Source organism: Corythoichthys intestinalis, chromosome 13 (assembly GCF_030265065.1).
Source record: "Corythoichthys intestinalis isolate RoL2023-P3 chromosome 13, ASM3026506v1, whole genome shotgun sequence".
NCBI lineage: Eukaryota > Metazoa > Chordata > Actinopteri > Syngnathiformes > Syngnathidae > Corythoichthys > Corythoichthys intestinalis.
In genome coordinates, this window is record NC_080407.1 from 56307890 (window position 1) to 56325758 (window position 17869).

General features: G+C 42.7%; 2 protein-coding genes across 6 annotated transcripts in view; both read right to left on the reverse strand.

The window, feature by feature from the left end:
* Positions 1 to 6984, reverse strand: part of nlgn2a (neuroligin 2a) — a 74382-nt gene extending 67398 nt beyond the window's left edge. The window contains exon 1 of one of the 2 annotated variants that reach the window (XM_057854186.1): positions 6344 to 6984. The gene's annotated coding sequence lies outside the window, so the exon portion shown is untranslated. The remainder of the gene's footprint in view (positions 1 to 6343) is intronic. The other variant, XM_057854185.1, reaches the window with a different exon arrangement.
* A 1120-nt stretch (positions 6985 to 8104) lies between these two features.
* Positions 8105 to 17842, reverse strand: tmem256 (transmembrane protein 256). Of its 4 annotated transcripts, none has more exons than XM_057854856.1 (4): positions 14787 to 15421; positions 14624 to 14661; positions 14461 to 14541; positions 8105 to 13869 (listed from the first exon to the last, which is right to left on the reverse strand). In XM_057854856.1, exons 1-4 carry the CDS (start codon positions 14863 to 14865, stop codon positions 13726 to 13728), a joined length of 342 nt encoding a protein of 113 aa, XP_057710839.1. In that variant the 5' UTR covers positions 14866 to 15421; the 3' UTR covers positions 8105 to 13725. The 4 variants fall into 4 exon arrangements, 1 of the variants encoding a protein (XP_057710839.1); XR_009066657.1 differs by lacking the exons at positions 8105 to 13869; positions 14624 to 14661 and adding exons at positions 15609 to 16595; positions 17296 to 17842 and having other exon boundaries at positions 14787 to 15066; XR_009066655.1 differs by lacking the exons at positions 8105 to 13869; positions 14624 to 14661 and adding exons at positions 15525 to 16595; positions 17296 to 17842 and having other exon boundaries at positions 14787 to 15066.
* Between the last annotated feature and the right edge of the window lie 27 nt (positions 17843 to 17869).

The window sequence follows — 17869 nt, forward strand, 5'->3', positions numbered from 1 at the left end:
TTTTACAATGCTGAATGCCTAAAAACAAGACTACACGGTTTCCCAGGAGCCATAGCAACAGCGTTACACTGCGTGAACAAGAAGGAATGCATCTAGCAGCACCTCCTGGGCATGCTCCGCTCTCCTCAGCCCTGCAGGCATTCCGCATCTTTGAATCTTCACTCTCTTTTAGATTGGAGACCACATGGGATGAATGTAGCTTTTGAGTTTTGAGTTGAGGTAAATCCACAGCATCGCAGACTGAACTACAATTCCACTGATTCAGGGCATAGCGGAGCTAGGTGGTTGCCTCTAGTGGAGGGGGGGCGCCAAATTAATTCGGAGGGGGGAAAAAACCCAGAAAAAATTCTCATGCTACACCTGCCGAAGGTTTTTTAACACATCAAGTACATTTCAACTGGCGAAAAAATATTTGCCACCTGCTATTTTGTGGCACTCATAAGACAGGGAGGAACAATTTGCGCTTACTATACGTATGGAGATCCATTCCATGAACGGTGACAAATAATGGCAATTAAATCAAAGGTCATTTAAACTCACAATTCCAGGACAAAACTGAAATTATCACACGACAACAAAATGGTAATAATGAAAAAACTGGAACAGTAACAGAAGAAACAATTAGCACAGAACATGACCTTTGGACTTTATTTGGATCTGTAGCGCCACATTGCATGCTGGGAGGCATGAGGCATAGTAGCAATATGTTTACACGATAACAGTGTTGACAGTTGGTGGCAGCAGAGGTTGTCTATTTCTCCCGAGGGAAGTGAGAGATTACATTGAGCGATGAAGCAATAAATGCTTTGCAGCCATTGACAACACGTCACTTCCGCTCATAAATATTCATGACGTTAGCTACTGTTGCTAAGGGAGGACACACCACCGATTGTCCCCAATAGGAAATGAATGGAAATCGTGTATGAAGATGTTTACAAAGCTAAACCTACCAATTCTCTCCGAAAATGATGTCCCTGGTGCCAAATTCACTTGCAAAGATGTGGAAGTACATAAAAATGTTCAGTTAAAGACATGGTTTGAGTGTCGAGGGCTGAAAAAGACGGGAAAAAAACCAAGCTGACCTTAGCACAGCCATAGCTTTTTTATCGACACCTTTTTTTTTACGTGACTGACAATGACATTCTCCTGTTTCAATGAGCTATCATTAACCACCAGCCCCGTTTTTCCTATATATTATATCCTCTGGTTGTCCTACGTCTCTGACCGTTCTTGGGGGTAATTTTGTTAGTTTCGTGTAGCGATCGCAAATGCTACTCAGTGACAGCCAACGAACCCTTTTAATTTTTTCATTGATAACAAAACTTAATTCTATAATTTATTTACACTTCCCCCTTACTAAAGTTGTTTTTTTTAACAACAGAAAATGCAACAGTGGCAGTCAGATAGCCTACCATTCTTTTCAGGTTAGGGTTAGGTCATTCATTGTCAGACAGAAGCAGCACGGCACAATGTCACGCTAAAAAATAAGTTAAAAATATCAAAATGGCTTACCTTTTTGTCCTCTGAAAGAACATACCAACCCAACAAAATATTTACTGCATATGAAATGTGAATGGATTCACCGAGCTGGTGTTAAAAGTCCGCGCAAGTTGATTCATCCTTCACATTTTTTCCTCCCGAGTTTTTGGTTTCGGGAGACGTATGAAGAAAACATCCTTCATATGTCGTAATGTCTAGAGTCGTTTCTACAAGTTCCAAAACAGCAAGGTGTGATTGGCATGTTCGTTTTTGAAAGATTACCGGAGAAAAGTAGCAGAATCAGCATTGTTTCTATGCAAGAAAGGGTCTATAATGTCCCACGTCTGCTTTACGATGCGACGTCATGGTCTAAAAATAGCATGCGTGTGGTACGCCATTGGTTCAAAGGTGGTTCATTTGCTCTCAAGTGGTCTTGAAGCCCAAGAGGGTGAACATTGTTGAGAATTCTATGGCTATTTGTTTCAGAAAAGGACATGAATGTACTTTTTCAACAACTTTATTGTTATAATTTACTATTCATTTTGATTTAGAAATTGCATGAGGTAATATCGCGATATAAATTTACAACTGTTTTTTAAAAGACAAGGTCGTTGACGACAACAGAGATCCCCCTAATTGAGAAAATCCCCAAGCAGAGATGGCGACCACTTGAGTCGGTCGGGTGTGGGCCAAAAGGAAAAAGAGAGAGGAAGGAAGGGGGGAGCTTTTGAGGGCCGCCATGAAAAGGTTGCGCTTTGTGAGCCTAATGAATTGAAGGGGTTGTACAAGAGCAGCATTGACCTCCACCCAACTTAACTAGCCGCTTCAAATCCCGTGTCCGAAATCTCCGGGTCGGTCCATTTGAGAAGATCTGACAGACTTCAAATAGATTCCGTTGCAAATCGCCAGACAACCGAGGCGGGGTTCGGCCGAGGGACCTCGCTGGCGCCACGGCAGCAAATTGCTAAGAGTGAGAGGCGTGAAGAGACGCCAGAGTCTTCCTTAAAGGCCTTTCTGGAGGGAGGGCTAATTTATGTGCGCCTTGATCAATGGGTTAATTAAGTGGAGAGGGGAGAAACGGGGAGGGCTACAGGCACAAGAGATAGCTGGGGTAAATGTTTGGGTCTAGAGAACATTAAGTCCACCGGGCTTACAAATGTAATGAAATGGACAGGCGCCGCCTAATCATCCCGCCGAGGGAATTTGCTCATGTTAGCGATGATTTTAGCTAGAGGATCAATACAAGGCTTCCTCCTTTGGATTTGTCAAAGTCTGTCGCGGCGGTGATCCGTGGGGCGTTCTTGCCATTCGATCAATTCCCGTATTAACTCATCAACAAAATAATCGATGGGAAGGAAGAGGTAGTGGCTGGCATAGGTCCACTTAAAAATGTGTTTATTCCGGACAAAATGTGCGTGTGCGGGAATAATCCTGCTGACACGCAGGCTTCAAAATCACCTCTTCTACTCCTCGCTTCCAATTCCCCGGAGCGGGAGCCCAAATGGAACCGGAACGTTTTATGCGGGCACCGGGGGAGCTCCGCTCCGCTTTGCTTTCTTCCCATGTCTTCAACCAACAAACCCTCCGCCCAAGCGGCCCCAGCATCCCCATCCAATCCTAGCAGCTGTTTGGAAGCGATACGCACTAATACGCATCCCGACGAGGCAATCTCGTTTGCCACGAGCGCGTGATCAAGGTTACACTCCTTTAGCAGGCCTAATTAGGCTGACAACACCCGACATCTTTCTTCCTCTAATGCTGAACTGCGGGCCCGCTGCTTATGTGTTCCCGCATCTTTTAATATATGTTCCTACTTATTCCTCAGGTAATTCAAGACGTGACTCATGAAGGGCACTGGATGTTTTTTTTCTTCTTCTTCTTTCCCCACACCAGGATGATAAAGCTGCAGGCCAAGTAGATAGGTGCGTGTCGTAAAGTTCAGTGCAAACCACTGACATTTACGTGCGGACCACTACCTGTGCGAAACACATTCGGGGTCTCCCTTGGGTAACGTTGTCACCAAAAGGACACAGTCCAGCCTTGAAGTGCAACTCCTTTGTGTTTGTGTATTCTCACATATGCGACTCACTGTTGATCCGATGGTGACAGTGACAACCACCATCACAGCCTGCTTGGCATCAGTTGAGCGTGAAAGTCCAACACTGACACCGAGGCGCTCGTTTGTCACTCTCGGCCGACGACGACTCTCCCGGCGAAACCATCTGCGTGCCATTTTTGTCCTTTAGCTCATACTTTATTCATATGACATATGTACTTGAGTAACGCATTTATCGGACTGTATGTCACAGGTCCCCCCCCATAGTTTGGCCAGGGGTGCGACTTAGGGCGCTTCAGCATTCACACTGCAACAACCGAACTTTTTCGAGTGGCATCGCGTGGACGAAAGGCACACTTACAAATAGAAGAGGAAAAACCTCCCTTCTGAGAGGGGAGGGAGTGTGCAGTGTCACAGCACCACGTAATGTAGCATAAATTAAGTCACCGCTCAGCCAGCGGCGGGGGTTACTCCCTCCCCATTCTATGCCGAGTGAACTGGAGTATATAAAAAAATGCAAATGGGAAAATTAAACCACCTGCGTGTTACCCCAAGTTACACCGGTGCACTTTCATTCTCACTTTTGGGACTTTTTGGACTGTCAAATTGTCGCCACTTCCAGGAGCGAGAGACTCACGAAACGGCCACCCCGAGAGGCTCCGCCCGTTTCGGCCACTTTCACACTCGCGCGGTCTGTTCAGGAACAGCATGCAACCAACACACAACCACCACATTAGAACCCGATTCGGTGTATCAAATGCAACTGCTTAGCGCGGCACAACATTTGACCATGGTTATTTTGTCTGTCATCTTGCTATTGTGGCTTTTGAATAGCGTGCAAGCTGTACGTCCGCTTCCAATTTTGTTTACAAAAAAAAAAAAGACACTTTTGAACGTAAGCTTGAATGATGATACGAAATTAAATGAAAATATATTTCTAGTCAGTCAATCCCATTGGCTAACACATCGTCTTATTTCTAGTCAAGATTCGTAAAATACCGTATTGGCCCGAATATAAGACGGTGTTTTTTGCATTGAAGTAAGACTGAAAAAGAGGGGTCGTCTTATATTTGCCATCTAGACATTATACCCATTCACGACGCTAGATGGCACCAGATATCATTGAAGCGATGTTCTGTCATGACAGATCTCAGCTACTCTCAAGTTTAATCAGTTTGCATTATTTTATTGCAATGTTTTTCCTTATACAGATTTGTTTCAAGACTACAGTTACAATTAGACCTCACTTTGATGGTTAATGCAGTTATTGCAAATTTGTTGTTTTATCACAATTGATTGGTTTATTTACATTTCAAAAACCAGACACCTTTCATTTACGAAGGTGATTGCACTTTAGTTTACATATTTAAATGTTCAGATATTACGATTTGAATGAGGCAAAATAACATGCCTTTTCTCTCAAATATATTGTTATAATCATTTGTTTTGGATGTACTGTAATTTTTTTCTGTATAAAAATTAATTTTGTGTTCAAAAAGTCTTTTTTCAAACTTGAATCTTGGAAAAAGAGGGGGTCGTCTTATAATCAGGGCTGTCTTATATTCGGGCCAATACGGTATTGGCTTGCAAGACTGTCAGAGATAGCCGACTGGGCGGTCATCGGTCGTTATCTTTAAGAGGACACCAACGATTGCACATTGATCTTAGCTGCACCGAGAGAGTGTGGCAGGAGTGTTCGCTTAAAACACTTACCTTCCAAACGAACACGATACTAACAAGTGAGATCTGAAGACAATGGAACGAAAACAACATCGCTCAATCGCACGCCTCCATTCATAAAAAAGCTTATTTTTGCAGCTTTTTGCCAGAATCCAGAATTTTGGAGTAACCCATCCTATGTCGTACTGCTGATTCTTTTTCGGGAGGCTTGCTTACATCATGACAGAAAAAAACGATATTATGTGGGTCTGAATTTTAAGGGAAAACAGCTATCACTGTCACTTTACTCTCTGACATATTTGTTGCTGCAATACAACAAAATACAATCAAACGAGCAGATGCTCTCCATGGCAGCAAATGAAAGAGACACTCAAACATGAAAAAAAAAAAATGACTGGCTGTACACAAAAGACCCAAAAATCCAGGGTATTTGCCATTTCAGCGAAAGGGTTAAGCATTAGCCTGCACGTCAAGTGTTTACATGACAGAACAGTCAGCTTTTGCACATTTTGTATTATACGTCGCATCCACGCACGGCAATCGTGCAAGGCAGGTGAATTGCTTTACGGAATGTAAAAAAGGCAATTAAGGCCGAGCCAAACCAGCCTGCGGATGAGAACAGAGGTCTTCTTGTCCCCGCTGTCATCTCGCAGGCTACAACAGACAGCAGCTCGCAAGGCATATCAATGCGCCCCCCCATTCTTTGTGACGTGCATCTTTTTCTGTGCTGCTTGCATTTATGCGGAACACGCTCTCACAGATATGGTGTTTCTCGTTTTCATGATTGTCAGCTAAGAAATGGAAGAGGCCTCCGTGAACACACACGATGACGCAGTGTGCACCTTGATGAACACGGGATGAGGACTAATAGCATTGTGCAGTCATTTCATTGGAGAGTGTGTTCGTCATATGAATGGGTCAGGGGAAAATGTGAATATGTTAAAAAAAAAAGGGAAAAAAATCATTTAGCAGACACATTTTTGGAACAAGTGAATATGATATACATTTTTTTCCGTAGTATACTTAAAGTAAAGCCGTATGTTTTGATGCCCACCGCAAACACGCACATACGAAATTTAACAGTACTGACACATACATGAGAATCCGAAGCAGTGCACGTTATCCTACCTGTTAATTTGGGATGCCCAGGTGCTGGTGGTTAGCCAGGTTCCCTTTCTTGTCTCCAAGGATTGTGTCCTCCCCTTGCCAAAAAAGCCCATTCAAGCAGCAGTCTAAAAACGTGACTACAAAAAAAAAAAATGAATAAAATAGATTTTAAAAAATGAAAAATGGATCCGCCAAAAAAGACGGCAACAGTACTTCCCTATTTGAGCCGAACCAATGACACACAAACGTATTAATGTGTCTTTAAAAAATACAGATACGGGGACAATCAGCAGGAGGCTCTAAAGCAGTACATGCCGCATCCGTTGATGACCGGCCTTCGTCTTCTCCTGTCGCTCATCGTTTAGCAGTCGGATCCACTATGGGCACGATTCGAGGCCCGGTAAAGCCACGACAGAACCTCCGAGCAGCGTGGACGCGTCTGCGTCTGCAGACACGACATCGCCGAGCATTCACCTGCGATTGAAGCTCGGCTACGTTCGCCCTCCGCGTCGTCGTCGACGAATCTTCAATCGGGCGGCCAAAATATCTATCTAAGGACCGGTTCCGACACGTTCGGTTGCAGTTTGACGGTGCGCCTCGTCTGCCAATGAGGTGAGCCGCCTCGGCGCGCGCCCCCGTCGAGTGCGCGTCTTCGCCGGCACGCCCCCGCCGTGCGGTGCACGCGCCGCAGTGCCCTCCTCCCGAGCGAGAGCAGGTCGCCATAGCAACGCTTGCCTATGACCTCAATAAGATGGTATGATCCAGCCTCGCCAGCCTCAGCATCCTTTGGAGGGATCGGTAACATTTCGGCTGAGGCGTTGCTTTGATTGCCCCCCCCCCCCACTCTTCTGCAGCAGCGGTGTGATATAAGAGGACGATGCCGGCACGGATAACCTTTACTTATATCATATAAAAAATGACTTGATACCACAATCTGCAAGAAAAACGGTAATATGGACTCTCGACTGAAATGCAGTAAACAAAATCAGATATGAAAACTGGAAGCAGGGTGGCCAGGTAGCCTAGACCAGGGGTCCCCAACCTATTCCACTAAGGCACACTGTGGGTGCAGGATTTCATTCTTACCAAACAAGATGACAACACTTTTTCCCCAATCTGGTGTTTTACAAGTGCAATCAGTTGATTGCAGTCAGGTGTGGCTTGTTTTAGCAGAAGCCTCATTGGTTCAACTGTCTCTGCTGGATCGGCTGGAACAAAAACCAGGACCCACAGTGTGCCTTGAGGACTGGGTTGAAAACCCCTGGCCTAGACCATTGGTCCCCAACCTTTTTTGCACCACGGACCGGTGTGGTGTTGGTCTTTTTGTCACGGACCGGCAATGTGTGGCAGAAAAATACAGTAAATAGAAAGTAACATGACAAGGCTAAAAACGTGCAGGGAACTCACCAGACGCCGAATCAACCTTTTTTTAACAGTGGCCTCTCCTAAAACTTGACGGCAAATATCCTTGGTCACAGGCATAAGTTCTTCTCCAATCATGAAAGGTTTCTTGGCTTTGGTTCACCAGCAGGTATGATGCACTCAGTGCATTCACTTTTGTTGAAGTGGTGGCCTTCACTAACCGTTTCTGTCCTTTGCGCATGCGCTTTTTTGTTTCAAAAATTCCGAAGTCTTATCCATTATTCCAGGGTGCTAAGTCTCTATGTGCCGAAGCAGCTTTGAAGGCTTCATTGCCTCGTTTGCTAACTTTGGCCAAATATTATGCAGAGTGGACTTGATGTAGGCTCCTCTTCTGACTCATCAGGTGGCCTTTTCCCCATTAAAATCTGTCCAATCTTCGCTAGCGTGTCCTATGCCCACAGCACACAGCTAGCATCAGGCAGCTAATGTTACCGTTTACATTGACTGACGCTAGCTGCTACTGTGATGTGGAAACACCCCAGAAAGAGCGGCCACCACTAGAGGGCAATGTGCATACATCTCTACTAAGACTAGTCAATAGAGTAGGTGGGCAGATTGTTGTGTCAAGCGGCACAGATCAAAATGCTGTCATTAATAAATTACTATTTCTGTGCAGCCCAGTAGCATATGCGCCACAGACCCCGGCCCAGTGGTTGGGGAGCACTGGCCTAGACGAGCGTGTAGCTAGGAGCCCCCTCATATTTTTTTTTAACATATTTTGCCAATACACTGTGAAAAAGCTATCGTTCCTAAATATAAAAGAATAGCAAATTAACTTTATAGGACTTGTTGCATTTTGTTCATGCTGTCATTCATATCATTTTCTTCAACAAATTGCCAACACTGTTCGCCTCATGAAGCTTTGAATCAATTGGTTGCAAAGCTTTATTGCTGTTCTGTTTGGACATCACTGCTCAATGTAATCTCTCACTTCCCTGCCACCTGCCGTCAACGCTGCAGTCGAGAAACGTGCCTCCCAGCATGCATTGCATTGTAAATATAGGTGAGCTTATAGTAAAACTAATGGGATAATTAATATGTTGGCGCACAAACAAAAACATTATTGGCACGTACTTTTTTTTCCCATTTTTGTGTTCCTTTGCCTGATTCCTGGTGACTTTTGGATGCCATAATGTCTTAATGACTTGTCCTTTTGCCTCGCTCCCTCACATCTCTTCATGGATGTAACTTCTTCTACCAGGATTATCAACAAAACATTCCTGTTCAACAATTAGGCTTCTTTTTTTCTTTTGCTATACCGACTGAATGCTTTCATTTCCTTTGATATTAATGCTAAAGTGCAGCCAAACAGATCTGATGCAGCACTTAAAGAAATAACTGAGGTTGGATGTATATAGGGGAGCGCATTGCTTGAACCTCGAGGCTAGAAATGTAAAACTTCCCCTCATCCCCTCGCCTCAATTACACCGTGCGATCGGTGCTGCGTTAAATGAGGGAGCTGTTCACTTGCGCTGGCCAAGTCAGGCCTCATAAATATCTTGGCTCACTTGCGAAATGATGACCCATCAAGCATTATTTTTTTCCCACGGCACGCGAGAATTTTTACTATTACCTTTCTTAAAACAGGGTCTGTTCTTGATGAGCCCTGCTAACCCAGCACAGAACTCTTAAAAGTCTGTCCTGAGGGCCGCACTGGAATTCGGCATTAGTTCTGCGATAGGATTTTACCAGTAAAATGGAAGTGAATTATGCAGAAAATGTATTTCTTCCCCTGTGATGAAACCCTCACAGTAACCAAGTCTCCAAAGCTAGAAGACAGACATTTTGGGCCTAATTGGCGCCAGTGGCCAAATCGCATCTATTTGCATTGATCTCCTTTGAAGAGCAATGCAGATGAGCTTAACTAGGGCGTTAATTATGCTTGCACAGCGACATGGGGAGCCTGCTGTGGGTGTATGAGTGAACCTCATGCATTCACAACAGGGTTTAGATGTAGAAGCCAAATTTCCCCTTTAAAAAAGGAACACAAGCAACCTGACATTGGTGCCGATTGGGGTGGCAAGCCTGTCTTTTAGGATGCCAGTTGCCACCCCATGCCACATCCACTCCTGGACATTAACTGGAGAAAAATATTACTGCGTAAAGCGTGACCATGCGTGGAGGTAAACATCATCGCGTGCGTGTCTATTTAAGGTTATTTTGGACCACGGTAGCGTGAGCGTTCATGCACAGCAATGTTTTTAAGCTGCTTAGGTGATATTTATTCCTTTGCCTGGAAAAAAAAAAAAAAAAAAAAAAAAGAGCTTGACCCCTATTTTTAGCTAATAATGTAGCACACATACAAAATGCACACCTACAGAGCTGTTAAAACACGGAATGACTTTTTTGTTTACTGAAAAAAGAAAATACTTTTGTTGACATAACCGTGTGCACGCCTAAGGCTGTTTTGGTCATGTGCATGTGCCTCTCTGCCAAACAGTGTTTCGATGACACTGACTGGTGTTGACTCTCTTTGCACACAACGGCCCGAATTCTGAGACAACATGTCAGCGGACGGGCCCGTCTCTGCCGCCTCTCCCGATTCTTTCTTGGCTAAGAGCGATGGAATGGATGACGCAAGCCTCTGATGTTAAAAGATGTGACACTCGGGTGCGAGTGTAGCCCATCTACAAATCATTATAACACATAATCAGATAGATCATTTGATAAGTGTCAAAATGTTCTTATTGATGTTCCCGAAATGGTGGGGTAACAAATGTCGTTTCTCGTTTATTGTGCAAATGTTTCCTCAACTTGGAATATCTGTTTCTGTAAACATTTTTCAGTTTTTTTTAATCTCAGGACACACAAGGTGACTTCAGGGCCGGCACAGGGCGCCATCTGGCGGAGGGGGCGCCAAATTGCTTTGCCGAAAAAAACAAAAACAAATCTGAATAAAAATTCTCATGCACCCTAACATATCATGAGCAATACAAACGGCTACAAATAAAAATATTTGATGATTCCATTCTGGATCATATTAGCCAAAAGATGATGTAGCACTCACAAGGTAGGGAGGAATGGTTTGCACTTATAATATGTACACAGATCCGAACTATGGCAGGTGATTAAATCAACGGTCACTCAAACTCACAGTTTTAGAACGAAACTAAAATGATCACATAACAATAATCTAAATAGCATAACTAGCAACTAATGACAAAACTGGACGAGTAACAGAAGAAGCAATTAGCACAGAACTAGGGCTGTTGAAATTATCGCGTTAAAGGGCGGTAATTAATTTTTTGAATAAATCACGTTAAAATATTTGACGCAATTAACGCACATGCCCCGCTCAAACAGATTAAAATGACAGCACAGTGCAATGTCCACTCGTTACTTGTGTATTTTGGAGTTCTGTCGCCCTCTGCTGGCGCTTGGGTGCAATTGATATTATGGGCTTAAGCACCCATGAGCATTGTGTAATTATTGACATCAACAATGTTGGGCTACTAGTTTATTTTTTGATTGAAAATTTTACAAATTTTATCAAAACAAAACCATTAAGAGGGGTTTTAGTATAAATTTCTATAACTTGTACTAACATTAATCTTTTAAGAACTAAATGTCTTTCTATTCATGGATCGCTTTAACAGAATGTTAATAATGTTAACGCCACCTTGTTTTTATTGTTATAATAAACAAATACAGTACTTATGTACCGTATGTTGAATGTATATATCCATCTTGTGTCTTTCCATTCCAACAATAATTTACAGAAAAATATGGCATATTTTATAGATGGTTTGAATTGCAATTAATCAATTTTTAAGCTGTAATTAACTCGATTAAAAAATTTAATCGTTTGACAGCCCTACACAGAACATGAACTTTGTACTTTATTAAATCTGTCGTGCCTCATTGCATGCTGGGAGGCATGAGGCACGGTAGCAATATGTTTGTACCACAAGTGTTGACAGTAGGTGGCAGCAGAGGCCGTCTATCTCTCCCAAGGAGAGTGAGAGATTACATTGAGCAGTGATGCAGCTTGCAGCCAATTGGTTCAAAGCTTCATGCTGGTTCATTTGTTCTCAGGTGGTCTTGAAGCCCAACATTGTTGAGAATTCTATGGCTATGTTTCAGAAAATGATATGAATGTGCTTTCCCTACTATTTGAAGAAAATACATGTTGTTATAAGACTAATTTGCTATTCATTTGGATTTACAAATAATAGTTTCCCACCGTCTTTTGCCTATAAACTGTACATACCTTTAGTTGTGAAAAAGCAATATTTACAAAATAGACAATATTTAGCTAGAGATATAGCTCCCGATCGCCATTTTCGTCGGGTAAATGGTCGATAGCGATAAGCCCGGACGTGCCCATAAAACAGGAGGTGATGCATATGCAGCTTATCTATACTAGGCCAGGGGGGTAAATGAGAGCATTTAAAGTCTGATAATGCTCATTTAAACACGTCATTAACTAAATAAATAAGGAAGCCAATACTTTTCAAGGCCAGTGTGATTGCTGTGGGTCAGTTGTTTATGTCTGTTGGAAATTGAGATTCGCAAAACCGATTTGAGTTGATTAAACGAAAGATTTGAATCCATCTTTTTCATTGCAAAAGTAGATATAATCATTGTCTGATGTCTGTACATTAGGGGCGTGACATCCATCTAAATGATAATGTTTTGCGATACTTGGCATCCCAGGGGTTGTTGGTATGCTTCGCAGCAGTGTCGTTTTCGTTAACGACGACGACAACGAAAATATTCCGTCAACGAACACACAATGTCGAGACAATAATGAGTGACAAACATGTTTCGGGAGACTAAAACATAATGAGACGAATGCCAGTTTGCGTCTGACCGGACCAAAATGCGCAAGTTTCCGTCACATGTTCACAATGTGTGACATTTTATGTGTAGTTAGCCCGCGTCTTAGCAGTGTCTGGTTATGCCACTCGTGATGTGCCCCGCCCCTTCCCGACTCACCAGTTTTGGTCTCCATGACGGCTTGGACACAGGGTAAGATTCGTTTTCTTGGCGAGAGACAATATGCACTGTTGCTGAGTGATCATTACACACTAAATGTAACTCGTAGCATTAGCATAGCATTCACATAAGCAATAGGCTAATGGTAACAGTGAGCGTCCTCTTAACTCTTGGACAACTTTTTTTTTTTTTTTTTTTACAAATACTTTGTGGCGTCCAGGTGAGTATAGTAATGAATTGAAAATAATGTACCGTCTTCCCGCTGAGTGTGTATCATCACAAGTTGGCCTTGTCTTAGTGGACGCTACAATACAGTGTATCACAAAAGTGAGTACACCCCTCACATTTCTGCAGATATATCTTTTATGGGACAACACTGATAAAATGACACTTTGACACAATGAAAAGTATCTGTGTGGAGCTTATATAGTAGAGTTCATTTATTTTCTCAAAATATAGCCATTAATAGCTAAACCCCTGGCAACAAAAGTGAGTACACCCATTAGAAACTGAATTTATTATATAAGCTGCACCCAGACTACTTAACATTGTGTCAAAGTGTTATTTTGTCAGTCTTGTCCCATGAAAAGATATACTTAAATTATCTGCAGAAATGCGAGGGGTGTACTCACTTTTGTAATACACTGTATGTGCTCGTCTGTCGATGTTCATTCAAAATAGTGCATTTATCCAACTGTTTTTGCAGTATTTGTTTTTTTATTTTACAGATGATTTTTTTTTTTTTTTTAGTAAATGTTGACTGTAACAAGACAAAATTAGACTTGAGTTCTCATCAACAAAAACTAGATGTAGACGAACACATTTAGAGAGATGACTAAGACAAAAATGAAAAGGGCCGTCAAAAACAACACTGCTTCACAGCCAGTCTTCCTGGGTTTGGGCCATTTATTGGTCAATTGGTCTTCCATTTTAGGGTATTTACAATTGTTGTATCACCATATCGTGAGCTCATCGTTCTCAGAGGTTCCCACCCCTACTGTACATACATTATAACATAATCACACATGTATGTACGGAGACGGTCAGAGGATAAGCGCCAGCCAGCCCACAATCATCGCCATGCCTCCTACAGGGGCAACCTTGCGAAGGCCGGGGTCCCCCGTCATGGCTTGGTGGTAGAGCGATCCGCAGAACATTCCCATACCGGTGATCAACAGGGTCCCGGCCTACGTTTTAAAGGGAGAGAAGAAACAATCTTGACTCCGTAGACGACTGTCCAGATTTATGTAGCTACTTTAAAATCGCTTGTCAAAAACGACTACAACGCCAGCCTGCTAAAAAATTAAAAACGTAGCGACGCACAAAGTAGAAAGTACTGCTGAGGCCTAGCGGACATGAAGAATGTAAAATCAATGAATTAAAATCAAATAATATCAACCCGCTCCAAATCGATAATCCTTGGTTTGGTCAGATATAAATACTGTACAGTCAATACTTTAAACATTTCTTTTACTTATTAATCATAAACCAAGAGCGCCCTCTCGCCGTCAGTTGTGGTAAAACGAGTTTTTTCTCGAGTTTTACTTTTCGTTGTCAAATTATATACTAGTATTGTATATTATTTACTCGCACCTGAGTGTAAATGTCAGTCAAAGTATGAAGAGAAAAAAAAACAAGTGTTCGACTTTTAATCCGACAAATTTCTGAGTGAGAAAGTGCCACTTTTCTCAGTTGGAATAATGATAAATTACACCTCACGTATGACTTCTCACAAACACTGTAACAGCTTGCAAAAACAAAAAAGCCAATGCACTTACCACAGCAGGTTTGCTGGAGTGGGCAGCTCCTAGCAGGGCTAAACTGTGGTAGAAATGATATTTGTTGGCGGTTTCAAATAGCTGTAGAAGCACAGATAAAATAACTGTCAGACTAACTGTGCACGCGGCAAATAAAAGGGGCATTGTCATGACATTGTCATACCACTCTCTGGTAATCGTCGGGATCGCTGTGTTTAAAACCTGCAAAGTGAAATATTGTACCGTGAAATAACAACAGAAAATAAAATGCAGCGTTAGGACACAATGTACGCACAAACTGTACAGGATTTAAGCACAGCGTATAGAAATAGAAACGGAACACCTACCGTGCGCCCCGTAGGCTCCTAGTGCCACCGCCGAAGCCCCAGAGAGGGCAGCTAGTCGGCGGACAACAACAGCGGTCATGATCGCTTAGGCACGCAGCTCCAAACAAGCGGAAGTAAAGACGGGCGAAAATCCTTCTTTTGTAGTTTTATTGCTGTTGGCAAACATTTGTCGGTGCAGTAGCGCCACCTCTCGGACTGAAGTGTGGGCCATAATGGCCGTCACAGATCTGGCTGTATTCCATTTCATCGATTTGGCCTAGTCCTTTTTTCATTGGTCTCTCTGAGTTTTCAGGGGAGGAAAAAGGACACACATCCATTTTCACGTATTGTATTTTACATATTCAAGAAAGTAAAAACCATCTCACAGCGACAGCCACGTTTAGTATTGGTGTTCTTCCTCAGGAAAAATCTTTTTTGCTCTCAGGAGTGCATTATTTTAAAATGAAACAGACTCGTGATTGTTTTAAAAATCTGAACTGTAGCAGCACGTATATTGTATTTTACATGCAGCGACACATAAAACTGTTAAATAAAATGTCATGGTTTGCATTCAAGAAAAGTGTATACTTGTAAACACAGTCATATTAAAATGATTCTTTGAGACCTAAAGAAACAGCATTGGCGAGAAGAAAACCGGTCATTGGCCACCGCTTCTCATACCGACACAAACGTGCCTCTGAACCTGATATTTCCAAGACAATCTTTCGCCACAAAAAGAGCAGGAAAAAGGTTTCTCACCAGTGTGGGTCCTGGTGTGTTGCGTTAAGTTTCCCTTTTTAGAGAATATTTGACCGCAAAATGAGCAAGAGTAGGGTTTCTCACCGCTGTGGGTTCTCGTGTGTTCTGTTAAGTGTTCCTTCCGAGCAAATCTTTGGCCACAAACCGAGCAGGCGAACGGTTTCTCGCCGGTGTGGGTCCTCGTGTGTTTCGTTAAATCGGACTTTGCCGGGAATCCTTTGCCGCAAACGGAGCAGGAGAAAGGTTTCTCATCCGTGTGGGTTCTTTTGTGTATTTTCAAGGAGTTCTTGTGAGCAAATCTTTGGCCGCAGTCCGAGCAGGAATACGGTTTCTCGCCCGTGTGGGTCCTGGAGTGTATTCGTAATTTGGCCTTCTCGGCGAATCTTTGGCCACAATCGGAGCAGGAAAAAGGTTTTTCTCCGGTGTGAGTTCTTGTGTGTTGGGTTAAGTTTTGTTTCGAAGTCATTTTTTTGCCACAAACGGAGCACGTAAAAGGTTTCTCACCGGTGTGGGTTCTCGTGTGATTGGTTAGGTTTTGCTTTGAGGACAATTTTTTACCACAAACTGAGCAGGGGAAAAGTTTTTCTCCAGTGTGGCTCATCATATGCCTTTTCAAATTTGACTTTTTACCATAGGATTTACCACACTGAGTGCATTTGTTAACACTGTGAGCTGCCTTATGACCTTCATCGTCATCTTCATCATCAGTGTAAAGCGAGTGTGATGTGGCGTCGTCACTATCCGATAGTGGAGCGATGAGCTTTTCTGTTTCTGTTGAGCGGCTGCTGCTGCTCGGAGGACCTTCGTCTTCACTCTTCAAGAGCTCGCCGGTCCACTTGCTGGCATCTGCCTCCTCCTCTTTTACGTATTCCTCTATTTTGAGGAGAGGATGTTGCTGCTGGTCCTCAACTGTGATCAAATGCTCTTCCTGCTCCTCTTTTACCTGTTCAAACTCTTCCTCCACTTTCATTTGTACCAAATCGTCCTCCTCCTTTTTGATGTATGGCGACGCTTCCTTCTCTTTAGCGCGAGCGGACTCCTGGCGCTCAGGACAATGCTCTTGGCTGACGTCTGCAAGACAAATACCACAAACTCACATGGGCCAAATTTCATTTCATTTGCAAATATGGGTCCTCAAATTCATTTACTCATAATTTCGTTTGTGCTGCTATAGTCTTTTAAATATTAACAATTCTTTTACAAGTCAATCTGAGGTCATCGACCGCCGCCCCCCCCCCCCCCCATTTTGATTTAAAAGGCTGTCAATCGTTTATGTTTTGTTTTTGCTGCTATTATTTTTTAGATATTGAGATAATTTCGTGTGATGATGTCACGCAGCCTTCAATAGCAGCACAAACGAAAACGAAACTTTTTACAGCACAAACAAGCACAAATGTAGAACAAGGTACTGAAACTATTGTATGTTCACAAAATTAACTGACGCATTCAAATTGGAGACACTAAAGCTTGGCTTTCGTCACTTTCAGCTTGATAAAATTCTAACACACACTGAGACGCTGGATGAGGCGGGGCTAACACTAAACCTAGACTAGAGCCATCGTGCATCTTTGTAAATCCAAAAACTGCAGTTTTGGTATACTCGAGTATCGGGCAAACATGTTTGTGATATTGAATTCAGGTCAGCTGACTGTCACGTAGCCTATCTTGAAAAGTCGACTCTGATTACATTTTGAACCTCATCCACGCCGGTTGAAAATAAATCCGTAAACATTCAAATTAGGATGTATCTGTGAGTCAACAGTCAACTCACCTGACATTTTGGGGTTTCGGCGATGCGTTGATCCCAAGTCCGTTGTTTGTTCCCTTTGTTCGCAGCCAAAATAAACTAAGCTAAGCTAGGCTAAGTTTCAACATGCACCAACATAGAACGGATTCTTGGTGCGTTCTGAGACCTATTGACGGATTGGGTCATGCGGGCACGCGCAATATCACCAAATCCAATATGCATTTTATTTTATTTTAAAATTTTTACGACCCAACTTATTTTTCGCGACGCCGACCTGTGTTTCACTTCCGGGTCGCGAATTTTCTTCATACGTCGCGGATAAAGTTTCATCGTGGATGTCACTCGTACGGCACGTCCTGAAAGTTTTGAAAAAATAATCATAAATGATAGCTATACGAAAAAACATCGCGGGTATATGATTCAGCGAGCGCATGCGCATACGCTATCACAAAGCGTCAAAAGCAATGAAAACCTAATACTTGTCGTGTTTTGTTCAATACACTCAGAAAAATCCCTAAAAAAAAATGGGAGGCGTTCATGGGTAGTTAGAAAACAAAACATCATCATCTATTGTGTATTTGACTTTTTTTTTTTTTTT

Coding starts and splice junctions, on each gene's coding strand:
- tmem256 (XM_057854856.1), bottom strand. CDS start 14,865: ATGACCGCTGTTGTTGTCCGCCGACTAGCTGCCCTCTCTGGGGCTTCG. Junction 14,662..14,786: donor AGGAGCCTACGGGGCGCACG/GTAGGTGTTCCG, acceptor TTCACTTTGCAG/GTTTTAAACACAGCGATCCC. Junction 14,542..14,623: donor CCGACGATTACCAGAGAGTG/GTATGACAATGT, acceptor GTGCTTCTACAG/CTATTTGAAACCGCCAACAA.